General features: G+C 43.4%; 2 protein-coding genes across 2 annotated transcripts in view; one reads left to right on the top strand and one right to left on the bottom strand.

Annotated features, from left to right (window-relative positions):
* dcc (DCC netrin 1 receptor) overlaps positions 1 to 3,800 on the bottom strand; it is a gene marked incomplete at its 5' end in the record, with an annotated part of 283,130 nt that extends 279,330 nt beyond the window's left edge. The window contains one exon of the mRNA XM_084035956.1: positions 3,674 to 3,800. Coding sequence (XP_083892082.1) covers positions 3,674 to 3,800 — 127 coding nt within the window. The remainder of the gene's footprint in view (positions 1 to 3,673) is intronic.
* Positions 1 to 17,501, top strand: part of LOC311029323 (uncharacterized protein) — a 482,663-nt gene that overhangs the window by 447,446 nt on the left and 17,716 nt on the right. The gene's annotated exons all lie outside the window — the stretch shown is intronic.

Raw genomic sequence — 17,501 nt, 5'->3', positions numbered from 1 at the left:
GCAGTATGTGCTCTTCACTCTGCCTATTGTGTTTCCTGTCCCAGCCTCCATAGTGACGGCAAGTTAGCGAGCTCACTCGGTCGCTAACAGGCCAATACGTTTGTGCAGTTTATTCACGTGACGTATTTGTAGCATCAACTCCTGACTAATAACTAGTTAGGTTCCTCCTCGCGGGATACGTCGGCCGAAGAAGGTGGAACCCAGTAGAGGATTTACCAGCTGCTCCCGCCCACACCCTTTGTCTTTCCCGTCACCAAGCAACCAGGAGTGGTTGACAAGAAATAGCATCGAAGAGGTAACTAACATTATATGATTAAAATGGAGCCAGAGATCACGTTTTATGCGGCCGCTGAATTGGGAAACAACTATCTGTAAACTGTGTCTCTGACTTATGAGTGGATGGTTCAACACAGCGATACACTACATTAGCTCCCTGCATTTTTTACTCTCTGGCTCTCAAGTAAGTTCAACACAGTCAACACAGCTTCCGTGTGGTCAGTGGCCTGAATTTGCATGTCAAAGTTCCCCAACCTCAAATGCAATTCATGGAAAATGAGCCACAGAAATGTTGGTGCGACCAGGACTTTAGCTGGGTGTCCACATGTGCCATGTGCAAACCAACAGCCTTCAGGTTTCCATACCAACCAAAGACCATACTGATTAACTCGCCCTCTGGTAAAGTAGAGGAAGTCATCTGTGAAATAACCTGAAGACTGTTGGCTCAGACCTCAACACACGTGAGCAGGTCCCGCTTCGGCAAAATGTATTCGCTCTGCTGTTGGGTCCGATTTCTGAATCAGGAGTATATGAAGGTTTCATGAATGAGGCGGGAGGAATGTGTGTGTGTGTGTGTGTGTGTGTGTGTGTGTGTGTGTGTACTGGAGCTCACACAGATAAATGCTGGGTCTGACTAAAATATTCAGCAGAGCATTTTACAGCCGAGGCGCTGAAGAAATATAAAGCACACACACAAACACACACAGTGAGCACTGCTCAGCTGATCCTGCAGCTACAGTGTGTGTGTGTGTGTGTGTGTGTGTGTGTGTGTGTGTGTGTGTGTGTGTGTGTGTGTGTGTGCTCTCCTTTCACCAATTAGCTTAATTAAAGAGTCTGGACATAATTTATTGACAGCAGGAGACTCCGGCAGAAAAAGCGGGAGGAAAAAGAGAGTCAGCCCAGCAGCTCTCAGATCTGTTTCTTCAATAACCAACCAACATCAGAGAGCAACACCACAAACATGAAGTGATTCTTAAACTTTGCTTTGGGATACTTAAAGCGAACTGAACCATCTATTTATTAAAGGAGTCATCACCTGGAAATCGCAATTTCTCTTGTTAAAACATGCATATCTGTGTTTGACCTCAGTTGAAACTTGCCTGAAAGGCTGGAGTTTGAAAGTGGCGCCGTTTTTTCGCTTCTGCTCTTTTTCCGAACAGGAATAGCACACAAGGGTGTGCATTCCTAAAGCACGAGATTTTGATTCTGCGCCTTCGGTGACGTCACCGTGGTGGCTACTTGCATAAGCCCACCCCTCTTTAACCACCCAACCCCGCCCCGTCCGCTACCTGAAATCGCCGAAGCGCCGCCATTATGTTTTGGAGTCTGCATGCAGGCAAGCCCCCCCGGCTCTGTCCTTCCTGCGGCGAATCAACGCGCGCCTCATTACATATTATACAATGCACATCCGGACCAGTCAAAACCTCGCGCGTAATCTCGCGTGATAAAATCGCGGTACGAAAAAGGGTCAGAACAAGCTCAATGTTTGATTAAAATTTTTTTTTTTTTTCCTAATAAGTTTTACGAATTGATCCAAAGCGATCCAAGGGGGGCTGGATACGTATAAAACCAGGTGATGACTCCTTTAAGAAATCCCCTGGTTCATCAGTGGAAGAGATGTTATACCACAACCTAATATCTGATGGATGTGATGATGTCTACTCAGAATTCATCTATTTACAGGCTAAATATCTGCTAAACATAAAATGAACACAAAGATGCAACATAGACACAGTCAAATTGACAGGGAGTCCATTCTAGGGGGATTTGATGCAAATCATTTTTTATTTTATTTAACCTTTTATTTTACCAGGAAAGGGAGTCCAGGCCAAGAGTCAAAATGTCTAAATAACACAAAGCAACCAGGTGGATTAAATGTACCATGGATGGAACTGTGTTGTCAATGACATTTTGAGGGAAATGTAATCTGTAGTGGATTACATTTCCTCTTGACGTAAGACAGACTGGTTTCAAAGACCTTCTGGAAGTCCACGTATGGAGGTCTGAGTGGTGGACGGGTCAAAAACCACAGCATTGCATTTTTTGCATTTGAACCCAAAGCATGATGTTTATTATCTAAACACAACCAAGTTGTGTTTCCGAGAACCTAACTATGTAGTTTTGTGGCATTCTTTTTATTTTGCCCATTTACGTGTTTCAAAATCGCAGAGCAAAAACGTTTCCCTGGAAACATGATTGAGAGTGCAGTTCGCTGCAGGGGAACATATTTTTTTCTGAAACAGGGTTGAACAAGACCAAAGACAGACCAGAATATACCAGAATATTCATGAGTGGACGAGAGAGCAGCTGCAGCTCATCAAACCCAGTAAAACCAGCAGCTAGTGATAAAAGTGACTAGTAAAATATTCATTTCTGAACAACGTGCACTAATACCCACTGATTTAAAGAATGGACAGCGTGTGTTAGTGGTCCTGCTGTTAATTCATGGTCCATGACTTGGCTTTTTGTGAGACTGAGGCTAGAGATGAGCAGCAGGTTAAAGGTAAAACAGCAGGAAACCCAGTAAGATTCACTAAGGTCTTCTTAAACCAGCAGCCTAGAATGTGATCAAAGCAGGACTGGTGAAAAATGGAAAAAGCCGAACCTCGTCGTACTGGAAGCAACTTCAGGCCTGGAATCAAAGCGACCGATCAGAGCCACTGAAAACCCAGAAAAGTCCTTTTAAACTCGGCAAATCTGAAAGATAAAACCTGAATCTAACATAGTAGCAAAGTGCTGAAGGGTTCTCTGAAACCTGCTTAAAGCAGCAGTCTAGGACGTGATACGGCTCTCAGAAATGAGGCAAGACCTGACACGGCCCCGTAAAACAGGGTTAGACTCATCAAACCTGAACAGCACCACTGGAATCCATGATTCTGGGTGAAGCTGAACGTGGACCGGCAGCAGAGAGACGGTAAAACCTGCTGGGAGCCCGACACATGATCACCGCAAAAGACAGTCAAATCCCTTTAAACTAGGTTAAACCAACATGATCAGACCAGCAGAAACCAGGTGGAACCCCAGTAAAGCCCCCCCTTGAAACACTAAGACCACATCAAAACCTGGTAACACCCGGTGAGCCCTGCAAGCCTGATCCTGGAGGAGTTCTAGGTGATGTGGAGGGTCCAACCAGCAGCCTAACACATGATCAGAGCCCGCTGACATCCATTTAAAGCCGGTCAAACCCAGCAGGGGCCGGTGAATTCCCGCAGCCAGATCACACACAGTTAAGACCCCGGTAAGACCCAGTTCACCCGAACCCAACCCAGCCGACGGGGAGGCGCAACAAATGTGTCAATTCTCGTTTGGTCTGCGGCAACCGGCAATCACGCACGCGCGCACACACACACACACTGCGGGATGGAGGCAGAAATCACGCGTAAACGCGTGTACTCACCGCGCGCCGTGGTGTGAGCAGCCAGCAGCCAGCAGAGCAGCAGCAGGTAGACGGCTCCGGTCCTCCCCCTCCTCCGCACCATCACCTCCCAAACACCATCCATACATCCAACCAAACCCGGATCCATGCTGCCCGGGTGCAGGTACAAACCCCCCAAATCCAATTATTGATGTATTTATTTGGGCAATCCTCCACAGAATCCCACTGTCAATAAAAAATAAAAAATAAGAGTAATAAAAGAAGCTCACAGAGGATGGTGAGTCAGGAGGATTATGGTGAGGAGAGAGAGGGGGGGTAAAACAACCTCTCCTCTCCCCCAATAGAACCCTCCCCCCGATCGGGTTCGGATCCCCCAAAAAAAGAAAAAGGTGAAAAAAAGATAAGAGAAATCCCAAAAGAGAGACGCACGCGGTTAGTTCCCGTGGAGTCGGGCTGAGAAAGAAGTTCCAGCAACTATGAAGTCTCCATCACTCCCGCCGGTGCGGCTGATTCCCCATTCACGCTGACGCAGAGAGGGTTCGGGTCCACGCTGCCTTCCCGGAGGTCTGCTCCGTCTGCCAGGGAGGACGGATGGAGAGGGTCGGAAGAGGAGGAGGAGGAGGAGTGTGAAGCGAGAGAGTCGGACCCACTATCTCTCCCTCTTCTCTATAGGTCTACAGCTGGAGAGAGAGAGGGGGAGAGAGAGAGAGAGAGAGAGGGGGGGGGAGAGAGAGGGGTGGTGGTAGAGAGGCATAGGCAGAGTACAGAGCTATTGATCTACAGAGGCTGGAGGGAAAGCCCGGAGCTGGAGCTGGAGCAGAGCGGGGGGGAGGGGGGGTGAAGCAGAGGCTGGAGCCCGGCTGAGGAGGCACAGCAGCGGGGAGAGATTAGCTGAACTCTCCTGCCCTCTCTGGTCGCAGCGGGAACTTTAACACTTCAATTACAGCTGAGAGGAACAGCCTCATCAGCGTGAAGGAGACGCTCGCAGGATTGTCTGCGTCATTACTTCTAATAACAAATACAAAGTGTGATAAGATTCTATGGAAGCACATTTGCGCCAAGAGAATACAAGAAAATGAATGCCTTGAGATGCTAACACTAGCTGAAAGTCAACACTGACTCAGTGTTTCATGTTTGTTTTATTTGGTTTAATGTCTCAGAAGTGAGTAAAATATTTGATTCACGTCAACATTTTTGCTTGTTGTCTCATTATTTTTTAAATCGTCATCTCCTATCTTGATATTTTGAGTTCCATCTCGTTATTATTATTATCTCGTCACTGTGAGCAGATTTATTTGTATCATCTCTAACTTTTTCTAACTCAGATGTGACAGAAGAGGCCAAAAAGCCACTTGGTGATAAAATGAACCTACCCACAAATTATGGATAAAAAGAAAAAAACATGAAATGAAATGAAAAGACATCACTACGAACAAAATAGGAGAATACGACGGGGGAATTATTAAAAGAAACAATATGCTTTTACGCCGTAGTTCAGTTAATTTGGTCCACACCGAGAAAAAATTATTGTAGCAGTTTAGTTCTGTACGACGGCGTATTAGGGCCACTGTCGAAAAAAAAAAAAAAACGCAGCCGAGAGAGGTGGGCAATATTCTGAGATTAAAAGTCACAAATTTGCTAGTTTTAAAGTGGCAAATTTGCGACTAAGGCCCTTAAGGTAATGGCTGTTGATGGTTATTGTTGGTTAATTTTATATGGGCCAAATTGTCATCTTATTTGTGTTTATTGAGCAGGTAGTTTGCCTAAGCTAGCGGTAGCTTTCACTTGTTGTCATAGCAACGGCAAACATTCGGGTCAAGCTACGTGATTACTTCCTCTATGACCGCTAGCTTAGCCAAACCACCCGATCAACAAACACACATACCGTAAGATGACAATTTGGCCCATATAAAATTAACCAACACTAACCATCAAGAGCCATCACCCTAAGGACCTTAGCAAAGCATTGACACACGGGATGGATTAATTAGAAAGATAAAAGCTACATTCATGGGAAGTTAGCTAGCATAAATGCCGGTTGTTAGCATCGTAATGAACTAGCAAATTTGCCACTTTAAAACTAGCAAATTTGTGACTTTTAATCTCAGAATATTGCCCACCTCTGCTCCGTTTTTTTTTTTTTTTTTTTCGACAGTGGCCCTAATACGCCGTCGTAGTTCTGCCCCGGTTCCTGTTCACTTTTTTTTTTTTACAAACGATTCAGAGTAAACAGGAAGTTATAGTGACGGAGGGGTAACTTGTTGATTGGGGACATGGGGAAAAGAACCTGGTGACTGACAGCAGTTTATGTAGCTCTTTAATTTAAGAGGATTGGGAGACGAGGGAACATCCACGGCAACATTAACTCAGCACCCTCCGTCAATGGACAGCGACAAATAGTTGACGGAGTGCCCTCCTCCTCCCTCAGTACAAAAACACAAAATGAATCTCATTCTAGGTCCGTGTTAAATATTTGGAAGCTTCAAAGCTCCATTCATAACATTAATATTTAAATTCTGAGATTGAAAATCGAATGCTGCACAGCATTATTTTGCATGTCAATCATTTCTGTTAAAACCTGGTATTTCTGCACAGACGCACATCAGGCTTCACTAGTAGTATTATTATTATGCTATTTGCAGAATTAGATTCCAGTGGTGACTTGGGTGATCCAAACATTTGCAATAACTGTAACGTGTTAAAATTCACAATGTGGCTTTATCTAACAAAATATTCTGTTTCAATCCAAATTTGGCATTAAGCTTTTCAAAAACAACATTTCCACTGCAGAAAACAGTTTGCATTTCCAATTTGCCATATCCATCACATGGATAGCAATGTGCACCTGGCTCCACTCTGATTGGTTTAATTCATGTTACAAACAAAAGTGGAGTTGAACCCACCCTGGGTCACCACCACGGTTTATCATCTTATTTTACGTTTCTGTAAAGCCCAAGATATGTTGACTGGATAGGTCTAAGCAACAACATGACTGTAACAGCATTACTACCATCTTTAGGACACTTTATAACATAACGCTACATAACAAGTATAACAAAGGGTTCACATGGGACACAAACAGTGGTCTCCTGGGTGGAAGTCCTGTTTTTGCACATGCCATCCCTATAGACGCTTGCCGCTTGGTCAAGGGCCCCGTCGCGTCAAGCATCTGATGCAGGAGGAGGTACGGGTTATGGGTTAAACATGCTGTTTATCTTCTAGATTGCATGAAATACTCACCGGGGAAAGGTTAAAAAACTCTAAATCCAACTCCACTTACTCAGGAGCTAAAGAAATACATGAATGTGAAGATACACATCTCTAACACAAAGTGCACCACCTGAAACCAAAACTTCCAGCGCTAATCCCTTTGCGGCAAAATCCAACGATGAGGGATTTGCATTTGAATCAATCGGATGACCCTCTACGTTGAAAAGCAGGGAAAGGGAAAATGACCAAACATCAATGTGACAATTGTTATACTTGTTTTAATATGGTTATATCACGTAGCATTCAATAACGTGCTCGCTGTACTATGTCACTTTGATCTGCAGCATCGCTTGTTGTACTAAAAACATCCACATTCAATGGATTTGGGCTTTCCAGAAAAAAAAAATGCTAATTAGCATTACACAAAATTCAGCTGAGGCAGATGGAAATGTTGTAATTAGTTTTGCAAGAATTTTCTCATAAACCAGTGTTGACCTCATGATTCATCCTCTGGGTACCATGAATGTCTGTAAACAAATTAATGGCAATCAATCTGATTCAAGCTGGACCAAACTGACCTGAGCCCTTCATTTTAATCGTCTCATGGCAAGTATTGAAATAGTCTTAAAATTTCACTCACATCAATAAGAAATATTGTTCGTGCCAGCACCACATATTTCTTTTTCTGTCAATCGGGACGACATTACACTACAAAGCAAACACATTTGGAACTCACACAGACAAACACCAGTCTATTGTTGAAAGCCTTGTTGTGTGGTTGGACCGGCCCACCTCCCCACCCGCCCAACACAAGTAGTCCTTCTCAATGTTCAATACCACATCACTAACTCTGGATGTTACACAGTGGATGTGTGTAACTCGTGTCTCCACCATGAAAACGGTTTCAGAAAGGTTGTGTTTTCATGTTGAACAACATGAAAACGATGGACAATTTGTGTCCCTGAACACAAAACCAACAGATTGCATTTCATGACTATAATCAGTGGAGCCGTGCTGCCAGCAAAGAAAGAAAGAAAGCTGAGTTAAACACGACATCTCAGTGAGAACCCTTATTGAACAGCTTCACCTTCCTTCTCTTGTAACATCAGTCTTGTATTATGAGAATGGAAATGTTTTAGAGCCCCCGCAGCCACTTCTGGACCCGAACCAGTAGTTAAAGAGACTACAAACACACTTACCTTTCAGAAACTTTCTGAGAGGGGCAACACTCAGCAACCTTTTATCTGGGATCACACACACTGTTACACAAACGCACACGCGTCAACACCCATCGATGTGTTGCACGAAGACACACAACCGTCAGGTGGAAACGCAAAAGATCATCAGTGTGTGTTTCTGCTCTCCGTGTGAGAGTGATCAGCTGATAACAAACCTTTCATTCTCTCTCACTCACACACAAACACACACAAACACACACACACACACACACACACAGAGAGAGAGAGAGAGAGAGACACACACACACACACAATTACCTAATTACTGATTATCAGACTGTGAAGTCACAGCAGACAAAACACTCTAGCTCTAGTGTGTGTGTGTGTGTGTGTGTGTGTGTGTGCGTGTGTGTGTGTGTGTGTGTGACAGACAGAGAGAGAAAGCGGGAGAGGGGGGGGGGGGGGTCCTGTCTCACAAAGCCTTCTTTATTCCACATTGAAAACCCTCCAATAGCAGCCAATTAGAGCACAATTCAGCTGATAGCATGTATTCTACATAACGCTCCTCTCCTCTGTTTCTGGATGCCATGATGGACGTGTGTGTGTGTGTGTGTGTGTGTGTGTGTGTGTGTGTGTGTGTGTGTGTGTGTGTGTGTGTGTGTGTGTGTGTGTGTGTGTGTGTTTCTGTGTTTGTAAATCAACATGCATACTTATTATTCTGAATATGACAATAGTCTGAATTTGATATGGGTCCTAAACATCATATTCCATTTGGATATGTTGAATTAGGTCTCTTTCTGAATGGAGCATTTCCCGATGAAGACATGTGAGTTGTGCTGATAGGATTCAGGGTTTAGCAGCATTCTTTGGACATGTATGCAACACATTGTGGATCTCAACTGGAGCGTTTGTGGCACTTTGTGACCCATTCTCTCCTGTTTGTGTCCAGCTCCGCATGCTGGACACAAACCAACCAGCCAACCAAGGAGTAACACACCTAATGTCAAACATTATGAAGGACTTGCATATCAACAGGTTTTTAAGCGTATGCGTAAGTCACGTGTCAGCATAATGATTTTAACCCAAACCATGATCCCTTTCTAGACATAACCAAGTGGCTTTGTTGCCTAAACCTAACCACGCTTTGTTGCCTAAACCTAACCAAGTAAACATATAAATCACTGTGGACGAGAGTTTTGATGCCTCGAGTTCGACATCTTGGTGTCACCATCTTGGATCTTAGGTGTCGCCCCTTTTGGAATCTTTGCAACCAGTGAAGGAAGTGACCATATTTGGACTGTGGAGGAGCGACGGGTGGATCTGATGAATTCAAGCAGCAGAGCAGCACCCTGAGCAGCAGCCTTACTGGATCCATCTGGATTCCCGTGGAAAGCAGTTAGCAAAGATAGCTTTGTAATTCCACTGTAGCGAGGTCAAGCATCCCCTGCTTTCTGGTCAAATTGACTCTAAATGGACCATATTTTACAAAATGAACATCATGCTGTATTGAAGACTTGAAAAACTGGAGATTTTGACCATGAACTCATGTTCTCATAGAGAATGGAGGTTTAAGACGCCTCACCATTGGCTTCACTTTTAAGAATCGGAGGTTTCCACATGGATCAAACATTCAGCCATCAATGAACTCTGAAAAAAAGTTGTTTGTGCAAAGTAGCTAAAGGGCTCAAGCAGTTCCTGACGTTCCACTTGTCCACGTTTTGCCATGATAAACAACATGTCAGGGCATCGACCCGTCAAACGCAGGAGAGAACGGCATCGACGTGGGATACGCTGGCCTCAGTGATGAAGATGTGGTGGCGACCTCCTCAAATAAACCAGATGATGCCAGTAAAGACAGGGACAAAGACAACTCATTTTAATCGGAATATGTCGGGCTGCTTGTAAAGGTGAATAAAAATGGAATATTCATTTCCATCAGCTTAGGAGGAATATTGTCTTCTTCTGAAGAAAACCAGAATATTTGATCATGGTGAGAGTACATCTGGAGGGCTGGCTCCTACAGTTCATATCAACTGTATTATGTCAGTAGAGAAGGTCCAGTCAGCAATAACTGTGGATGCAAGCACAGGCGCCAAATAGTGATATTCAAGACAATATTTAAATGTCTTCCAGCCTTTTCTTTTGCTTTGCACAGCTTTACCTTAGTTGTGTTTTTATCGCAAAGATCAGAGTCTCAGATCTACCAACACAGCAGTAGAAGACAATGAAACCCCACAATGTGTGTGTGTGTGTGTGTGTGGGGGGGGGGGGTTCATCCACTGTACTAACGGATATTAATGTCAGACGGGAAATTAAAAGCCAGGATGTGAAGATGTGTGTGTTTCTATGTGTGATCGGTATGTTTGGTGCAGGTGGTAGCCTGACAGATAAGGACACACACACACACACACACACACACATAGTGTTTTAAATGTGTAGTCAGCGGTCAGGGTCGTGCTGCTGGACTAGACAAAAAAAAAAGACAAACAGTAGAAATGGCCACAGACTTGTTCTAGAAACCAGTGTCGATGCCCCTCGGCGTCTGATAGTGATGCTTCCTTTAGTCTGTGCAGCGGTTGCTGGTTTCATTTGATGAGATAGCTGCGGTGGTAAAGGTGCCCCGTGGTGCCAGGGAGGGGGGTGGGACTTATTTTATCCAGCTGGTTCTTCAACAGCAGCAAAGTGCACGAAGCAAAGTTTCTGCCTTGTGTTTCTAAGAGAGAGAGAGAGAGAGAGAGAGAGAGAGAGGGAGAGGTGGACGCAGCCAATCAAATTGAGCAAGAGGCGGGTTTTACTGCTTCAATTCCTCCCTGTTTTGATGCTGGTAGATTTGGTAGAAAGGGACAATAGCTAATGCAGACAAGTGGTTTATATGAGCGGTTTCTAATAACGTTGTACTATGTATTTGCCATGAACCCCAAACTGTCTTATGGTCTTTTTTCTCTCCTCCTCATCCAACAGCAGAGCAACAGCAAGAGCTCCGCATCTGCTTGAATTCATTTCCCCCGTTAATCACATTTGCTCACCTGCTTGATGGCCCCGCTCCACAGGCTCATCAGCTGTTTGGCCCGATGCACTTCGCCAAGAGGCGTTTTTGAAGCAGCTGCACCTGTTGCCATATGTATTGGTGGGATCGATGCCATAAGGTACTTCATAATATAATGAATTAATAATACATCATAGTTTATTTGTTGATGACAAATTTTGGATTAAGAATCGGAATCTAGTAAATAATATTATCAAATAAATGCAGTGAGGTCAAAAGAACAATATTTCCCTCTGAGATGTAGTGGAGTATAACGTTACCTAAAATAGAAATACTCAAGTAAAGTACAAGGACTACTTCCTATTACTTACTAATTATGTAGATCCTCGTAACATACAGATAGCAATGAATACATTCAATGCACTGACATAAAAATACAAATAAATGTCATATGTGGCCGTGGCAGGACTGTAAAAACCCCGTCCAATAGAAAAAGTCGGGCCAGAGAAAATAATTGGAAGTCCTGCCTGTCTGTTGATGCTTACTTCCTGATTGCACGCTGCCGATCTCAAGCACTCATTTGTCGTTCTGGGGGAGGGGCTTTGAACAGCGGCCTGAACGAAGACAACAACTTTTTTCGGTTCAGCGATGCGTTCAAGTCTGTGTGGTTTTTCCAGATGACCTACTCAACCTTTATGTAACTTAACATGGAGTCAAGTTTACTCATCAGAGCAGTTTCAAGGAGCATACTTTTTATTTTGGAGATCTACCAACTATATTACAAAGACAAATAAAACAGATTAACAAAGAGCTGTGATACTGTATATGCAAATCAAGTTGGTTAACTTAGAAAAAACATTACTTTTAGTGGATTACATTTTGGTACCTTCATCTTGCTACTTTTATCTATTTATTATTATTTTGTGCATTCATGATCCACTAAGAGATACAGGCGGTCAGTGTATCACATTCAGCGCTAACACAGTTAGTGTTAGTATAACATTGTAACAGCATGAAAATTTAACCGCGTAAAAATTAAACATTGGAACGAAACAGTGTAACAAACACACAGTGGAAGTTAGCTTCCAGTCCTCTGAGGTAGGAAATGTAGCTTGTTTATTAAGCAACACTACCAACTCTGCTGAAATGTTCATGGAGTGGTGCACATGTGAACGCCTCACTCAGTGTTATCAAATATTGTCCATTGACAACATTGGCCACCAAATTTGACATAAACTTCTACCACGTTTATCAAAATTGCTTTATTTTTTAGATATTGTGAAATAGTTTGTTTAAAATTTAAAGATGATTCCAGGAAGTAAAAAGTGATTGCAGCCATTATAGACTCTCTGACAATATTATTCATGAGGGAATTTTCTCTAAACCTGATTCCCTCAGTGTAAGATTAATAGAGGTCATTTTATGAATAGGTTGACATTTAATTAGTTATTAAGTGTCTGCAAACAAGACACTAGTGTGTCTCTCAGGGCCGAACACAAAGTTCTTACCTTTAACCTCAACATAATACAGACGCCGTGGCGGCTTCCTCAAGATATCTGAGGCTTTTGGCCATCGAGCATCAATGAATTATTTCTGCATAATACATCTACTATCTCCAGAGGTTTCCTTGCTGCGACTCATACATATACATTGTCATGACGAGGACGAGGAGGGAGGACCCAGACGCAGGACAAGGCAGTTTTAAAAGGCTTTATTCAAAAAAACTCAACAGGTGGCAAAAGTACAAAACAAAAGACAGAGGAGGAAAAGACTAACTCTAAAAAAATAAACTAACACTACAAACAAAAAATCACTCCACAGGGAGGAAAACAAGACTTCAAACATAAACTGCCGTAAAAACAACTTAACTTGGATTCTGAGATGGCTTGGAACATGACGTGACGAGAGACGTAGGACGAACTGGCACAAGACAAGGGGAGACGCCTTAAATACACAGGGATAATGGGCAACAGGTGACAACAATCAGGGATCAGGGATGACATCAGACCAGGGAACACATGAGGAAGGGCAAGTGACCTGAAACGAGAGGGGAGTTATTTTCAAAATAAAACAGGAAATGACAAAACAAAAACCCAAGACGAGACATTACCTCACCGGCGTGACATATATTTCCAATACATTGATTGTGTGTGTTTGTAACAACAAGATGTGAGATGATGGAATAACCAGAGATCTGTATGACCATAACATAAAAGAGTCTAGTGCATGTTTTTATACTACTAAAATGAAACAGTTTGGAGTGGAGGCAGGGTGGTTTACATGTAGTACTCTATATTTTATTTATCTTCTGATTAGGTTAAAACACGATTGTCAGATCCAGAACATAACCATGAGCAACCTTCCTCATATATTAGATTTTTGTATTCTTTTAACGGTCTGTTTCCTCCCTCAAATTATGTTTCCATTGTACTATTTTAATTAATTAACTCATTTATAATTCCCCTGCATGCTGTATGTCCCCTGTGTTGAACAGAGATTTCCGTACACCATCAGCCCCCATTGTGCTGTTATCAATCCAAACATTAATGCACTGCTTCCAAGCAAACATGAGCTCAATAAACTCCTTTAAAACTGGGACCAGCAGGAAAATGCACCATCACAAAGCTGAAAACGGAGCTGTTTGTCTGAGCTCATATGTAGTTCTCACACTAAAAACATATGATGATCTTATAGTAATGATGCAGGGCTGTATATTGAACTAGCCAACAGTAAATTAAGTGTATAAAATGCAATACACACATGAATGCAGCATTGATATTAATCCTGAAACATCATGTGTTTTATAGCAAAGGGAACATTAAATGGCACTATCAATGATTTAACTACTTCAACTACATTTAACTGACTACATTACTTAGGAGGGAGGGATTCAGAAGGAGAGATACCCATGTCAATGGGAGGAGGATCATCCTCAAGCCTTTTTGTCCATAGTTTGAGTCTGCTTTCTTCCCGTGAAACTATTAGGAGCTGGGCATGGCTGAGAAAGCTTCTCCTGGACTTCAGCCGTTGGGCCGGGGGTACACATACCATAGAGGAGGTGGCGTTCATCACTGGTGGCCATGGTCATCTCTACTTGGCTTGTAACTTCCCGTCTCAGATCAGCAGGGGCAATGCCAGCGAAGAGGTACATGTTTATGTTGGTGGGCTTCAAGCAGCCAGTGATTGAGCGGCAGGTGTTTTTTGGCATGGGATGATCTCTCCCAAACAGGACACGCATACTCCACAGAGGAGTAGCACAGGGCCAGAGCAGTAGATCTTAAAGTGTGTGCTGTGGATCCCCAATTGGAGTTGGTCAGCTTCCGGAGGATGTTATTTTGGGAGTTAACTTTCAGTTTGGTGTTTTTTGATGTGCTCCTTATAGGAGAGAGTGAGATCTTCTTGGAAGCCAGGCCAGTGCACTTTCCCAAAGTTGAATCTTCTCCGGAAAGGAACTGTGGCTGGGGTAACTGCATCATTGACTGTAAGGCCAATGGGGCGGTGTTGGGTTTTTGGCAATGGCTTCAGTACTAGCTTCTTTCACAATCCAGAGATGCTATGGCTGAAAAAACGTGATATCAGGGTTGTAGCCGGATTTCCATCGCCCGCTATAAAAGGACTTTGGTTGTTTGGCATCATGGATCGTAGAGCTGGTTGGTTTCGGCCCATGCTTCCACTGCATCTCCATCAGCGTTGTTTCCGGCATATCCCCATTGTGAGCTCTGGCTGTTGAAGTCTCCAATCACTATCCTTGGTTTCCCAGATGATGGTATTTCTGGCATTAGGAAAGGTGTGGGAGGTAATTCCTCTGAGCTATGCGGTTCGTTTGTTTTCATTGCTCTTTAATGTTGATTTGATGTTTGTCACGTTTTTTGCAAGCATGACACTTCCATGTTTCTCATGTGGTCTTTCAATGAGGGCGGTCATGCGTTCCACTCGAGGGTGGGGATGTTTTGGTCCATGGTGAGTTTCTTAAAGGCAGAGAATATCACACGGATGCTCTCTGCAGAGTTGGGCAACAAGTTATTCTTTAGTTGCAGACAGTCCTTCAGCATTTAGATATATGATGGTCAAAGCTGGCCTTGTGGGCGGGCGTTGGCCTCTCTTCCTGTTCTGGGCTGATGGGCTACTGCCATTTGTTGCTCTTCTGGACATTTGTCTTTTGGTTTGGCTTCAAAGTGTTCAACTACTGAAAGGCCAGTATATCTATTCAAATAAATATTTGAATTAAAAATAGTCATTGACAGCTCTACTCCATAGTTACATCCATTCTAGTCCAACTGGAAATAAAACACTTTATTTCAACATATATCTGTTGAGTTTATTTAACAGGACAAACTCAGTGATAAACAATGTATTAGTTGGACGTATACTCCTTTAATCAAAAAGTGTCGGTTGTGTCTTGTTATTGTTTGATTAGGGGGTCAGAATAAATGAGGCCCTAAAGGTCACCGACTGGATGGATGACATTTCAACTCCAGAAAACTGCAACTAAACACAAACATTTAACTTTTTAATGCCAATCACATCACATCTCCATTATTATTTAGACTTGAAAGCAGAAAATGACAAAACCTCATTAAAGAGAGTTTAGTTTTGTCTCTTTCACAGAAAAACATCCATTAACTTCGCGATGTATATATTTAATTGCCACATGCCACACACAAGTACAAGTACACACAACTAGTTTTCAATAAAGTGTGAGGTGTTGATAACAAAGCTGCAGGATAAAAAATGTCGTATCTCATTTGCTCTGATTTGTGCACGACTCACTGGAGGAGGAAGCATGTCAGCAGTCAGCGTGTGGTGCCAATGTGACCTTTAGTGTCTGATTGAGATGCACCAGGATTCAGCCAACGTCAATGCCATTATTAGATGTTTAAGGCAAGTGGCTTAGTATAAAGAGTCTTACTTTTGTTATGTAACTTATGCACTAATTTTACATTTCATTCAACCAAAACCTTCAGCTTTAATATAGTATAGATGATAGTTAATTAAAGTTAATTAAAATATTTTTCTTGTGTTCTGTGCAGTTTGTGTTGCGTGAGAATGAAGCTGATTCATTTATTTATCCCCCAGTAAAGAACTCATTACGTTAGCAGTTCCTTGTGTTTGTCAGTCTGGTGGTAATAAGTTTGTGTTAAATGAAGAGCATTTAGCAGCACTACTACTGCTGCATTACTACTTGTCTATAGACAGACCTAACCCAGCATGACTTCAGACATTTTATTCATCATTTAGTTATTTCAGCATCCTTTTTTATGAGTTTATTGCAATTAAACACCTAAATAGTTTATTTTGGGGTCATCCAGCTGTGGTAAACAGGCTGATGTGTGTCTTGCTGGATCCAGAGAATCCAGCTTGGTTCACCGACAACACCGGTACTCTGTAAAATGAAATAGACTGGCCGCCAACTTGAATGACTCACAAAGAAAACATCCCTTACAGTTCACCAGGAAGCCTACAAACTCCACTCCCTCAATGCCTACAAAGATGCCCTCATCGCCGCCAAGTCTGCCTACCTCTCCTCCGTCTTCACTGACTCCTGCCAAAACCTCAAGACCCTTTTTTCCACAGTGAACAACCTCCTGAAACCTTGCACCAACACCCACCCTACCTCTACTATGGATTTCTGCAATTAATTCATCCACTTTTTCGCTGACAAAATCAACACAACCAATTACTATCCCCGGACATGACCCCCCAACTTCTACTCGGCACCTACCATGGCCCCTCTTCTCCCTGGACCTTCTGACCCCTCCTCCCCATTGCCACCTCTCTCACCCGGTTTCCTCTCCTGAACTCCCCACTCCCCTGCTAAAGTCCTGCCTCCCTGTCCACTAACCTGTTCAACTCCTCACTGTCCCATGGAACTGTCCTATCAGCCTTCAAACCTGCTGCTGTCCCCCCTATCCTCAAAAAACCTGGTCTGGATCCCTCCACACTCAACAATAACCGCCCAATCTCCAGCCTCCCTTTCTTTCCAAAACCCTGGAACGCATCATCGCCACACAAATAAAATCCCATCTCCACATCAATAACCTGTTCAAGCCCCTCCAATCTGGCTTTCGCCCCCTCCACAGCACTGAAACAGCTCTCTTCAAAGTCCTCAATGACCTCCTCACCTCTGCTGACACCGGTTCCCTCAACATCCTCATCCTCCTCGACCTAAGTGCAGCCTTCAATACCGTGAGCCATAACATACTGCTCTCCAGGTTCAAAGACCTCGGCATCAAAGATACTGTCCTCAGCTGACTCCAGTCATACCTCTCCAACCAATCCCATTTCATCCCATCCCCCGCCCCACCCCCAGTCACTTCACCATTCAACCTGGACTTCCGCTGCTATGCTGATGACACCCACATCTACCTCAGCATCAAATCCCCCCACAACCCCCTGCTTTCCCACATCAACTCCTGCCTGTCAGCAATTAAAACCTGGATGCAACACAATTTCCTCAAACTCAGCAGCAACAAAA

This window comes from Eutrigla gurnardus (assembly GCF_963514095.1).
Source record: "Eutrigla gurnardus genome assembly, chromosome: 19".
Taxonomy (NCBI): Eukaryota; Metazoa; Chordata; class Actinopteri; order Perciformes; family Triglidae; genus Eutrigla; species Eutrigla gurnardus.
The sequence above is the reverse complement of the archived record's forward strand: the minus strand, read 5'-3'. Positions and strand labels throughout refer to the sequence as shown.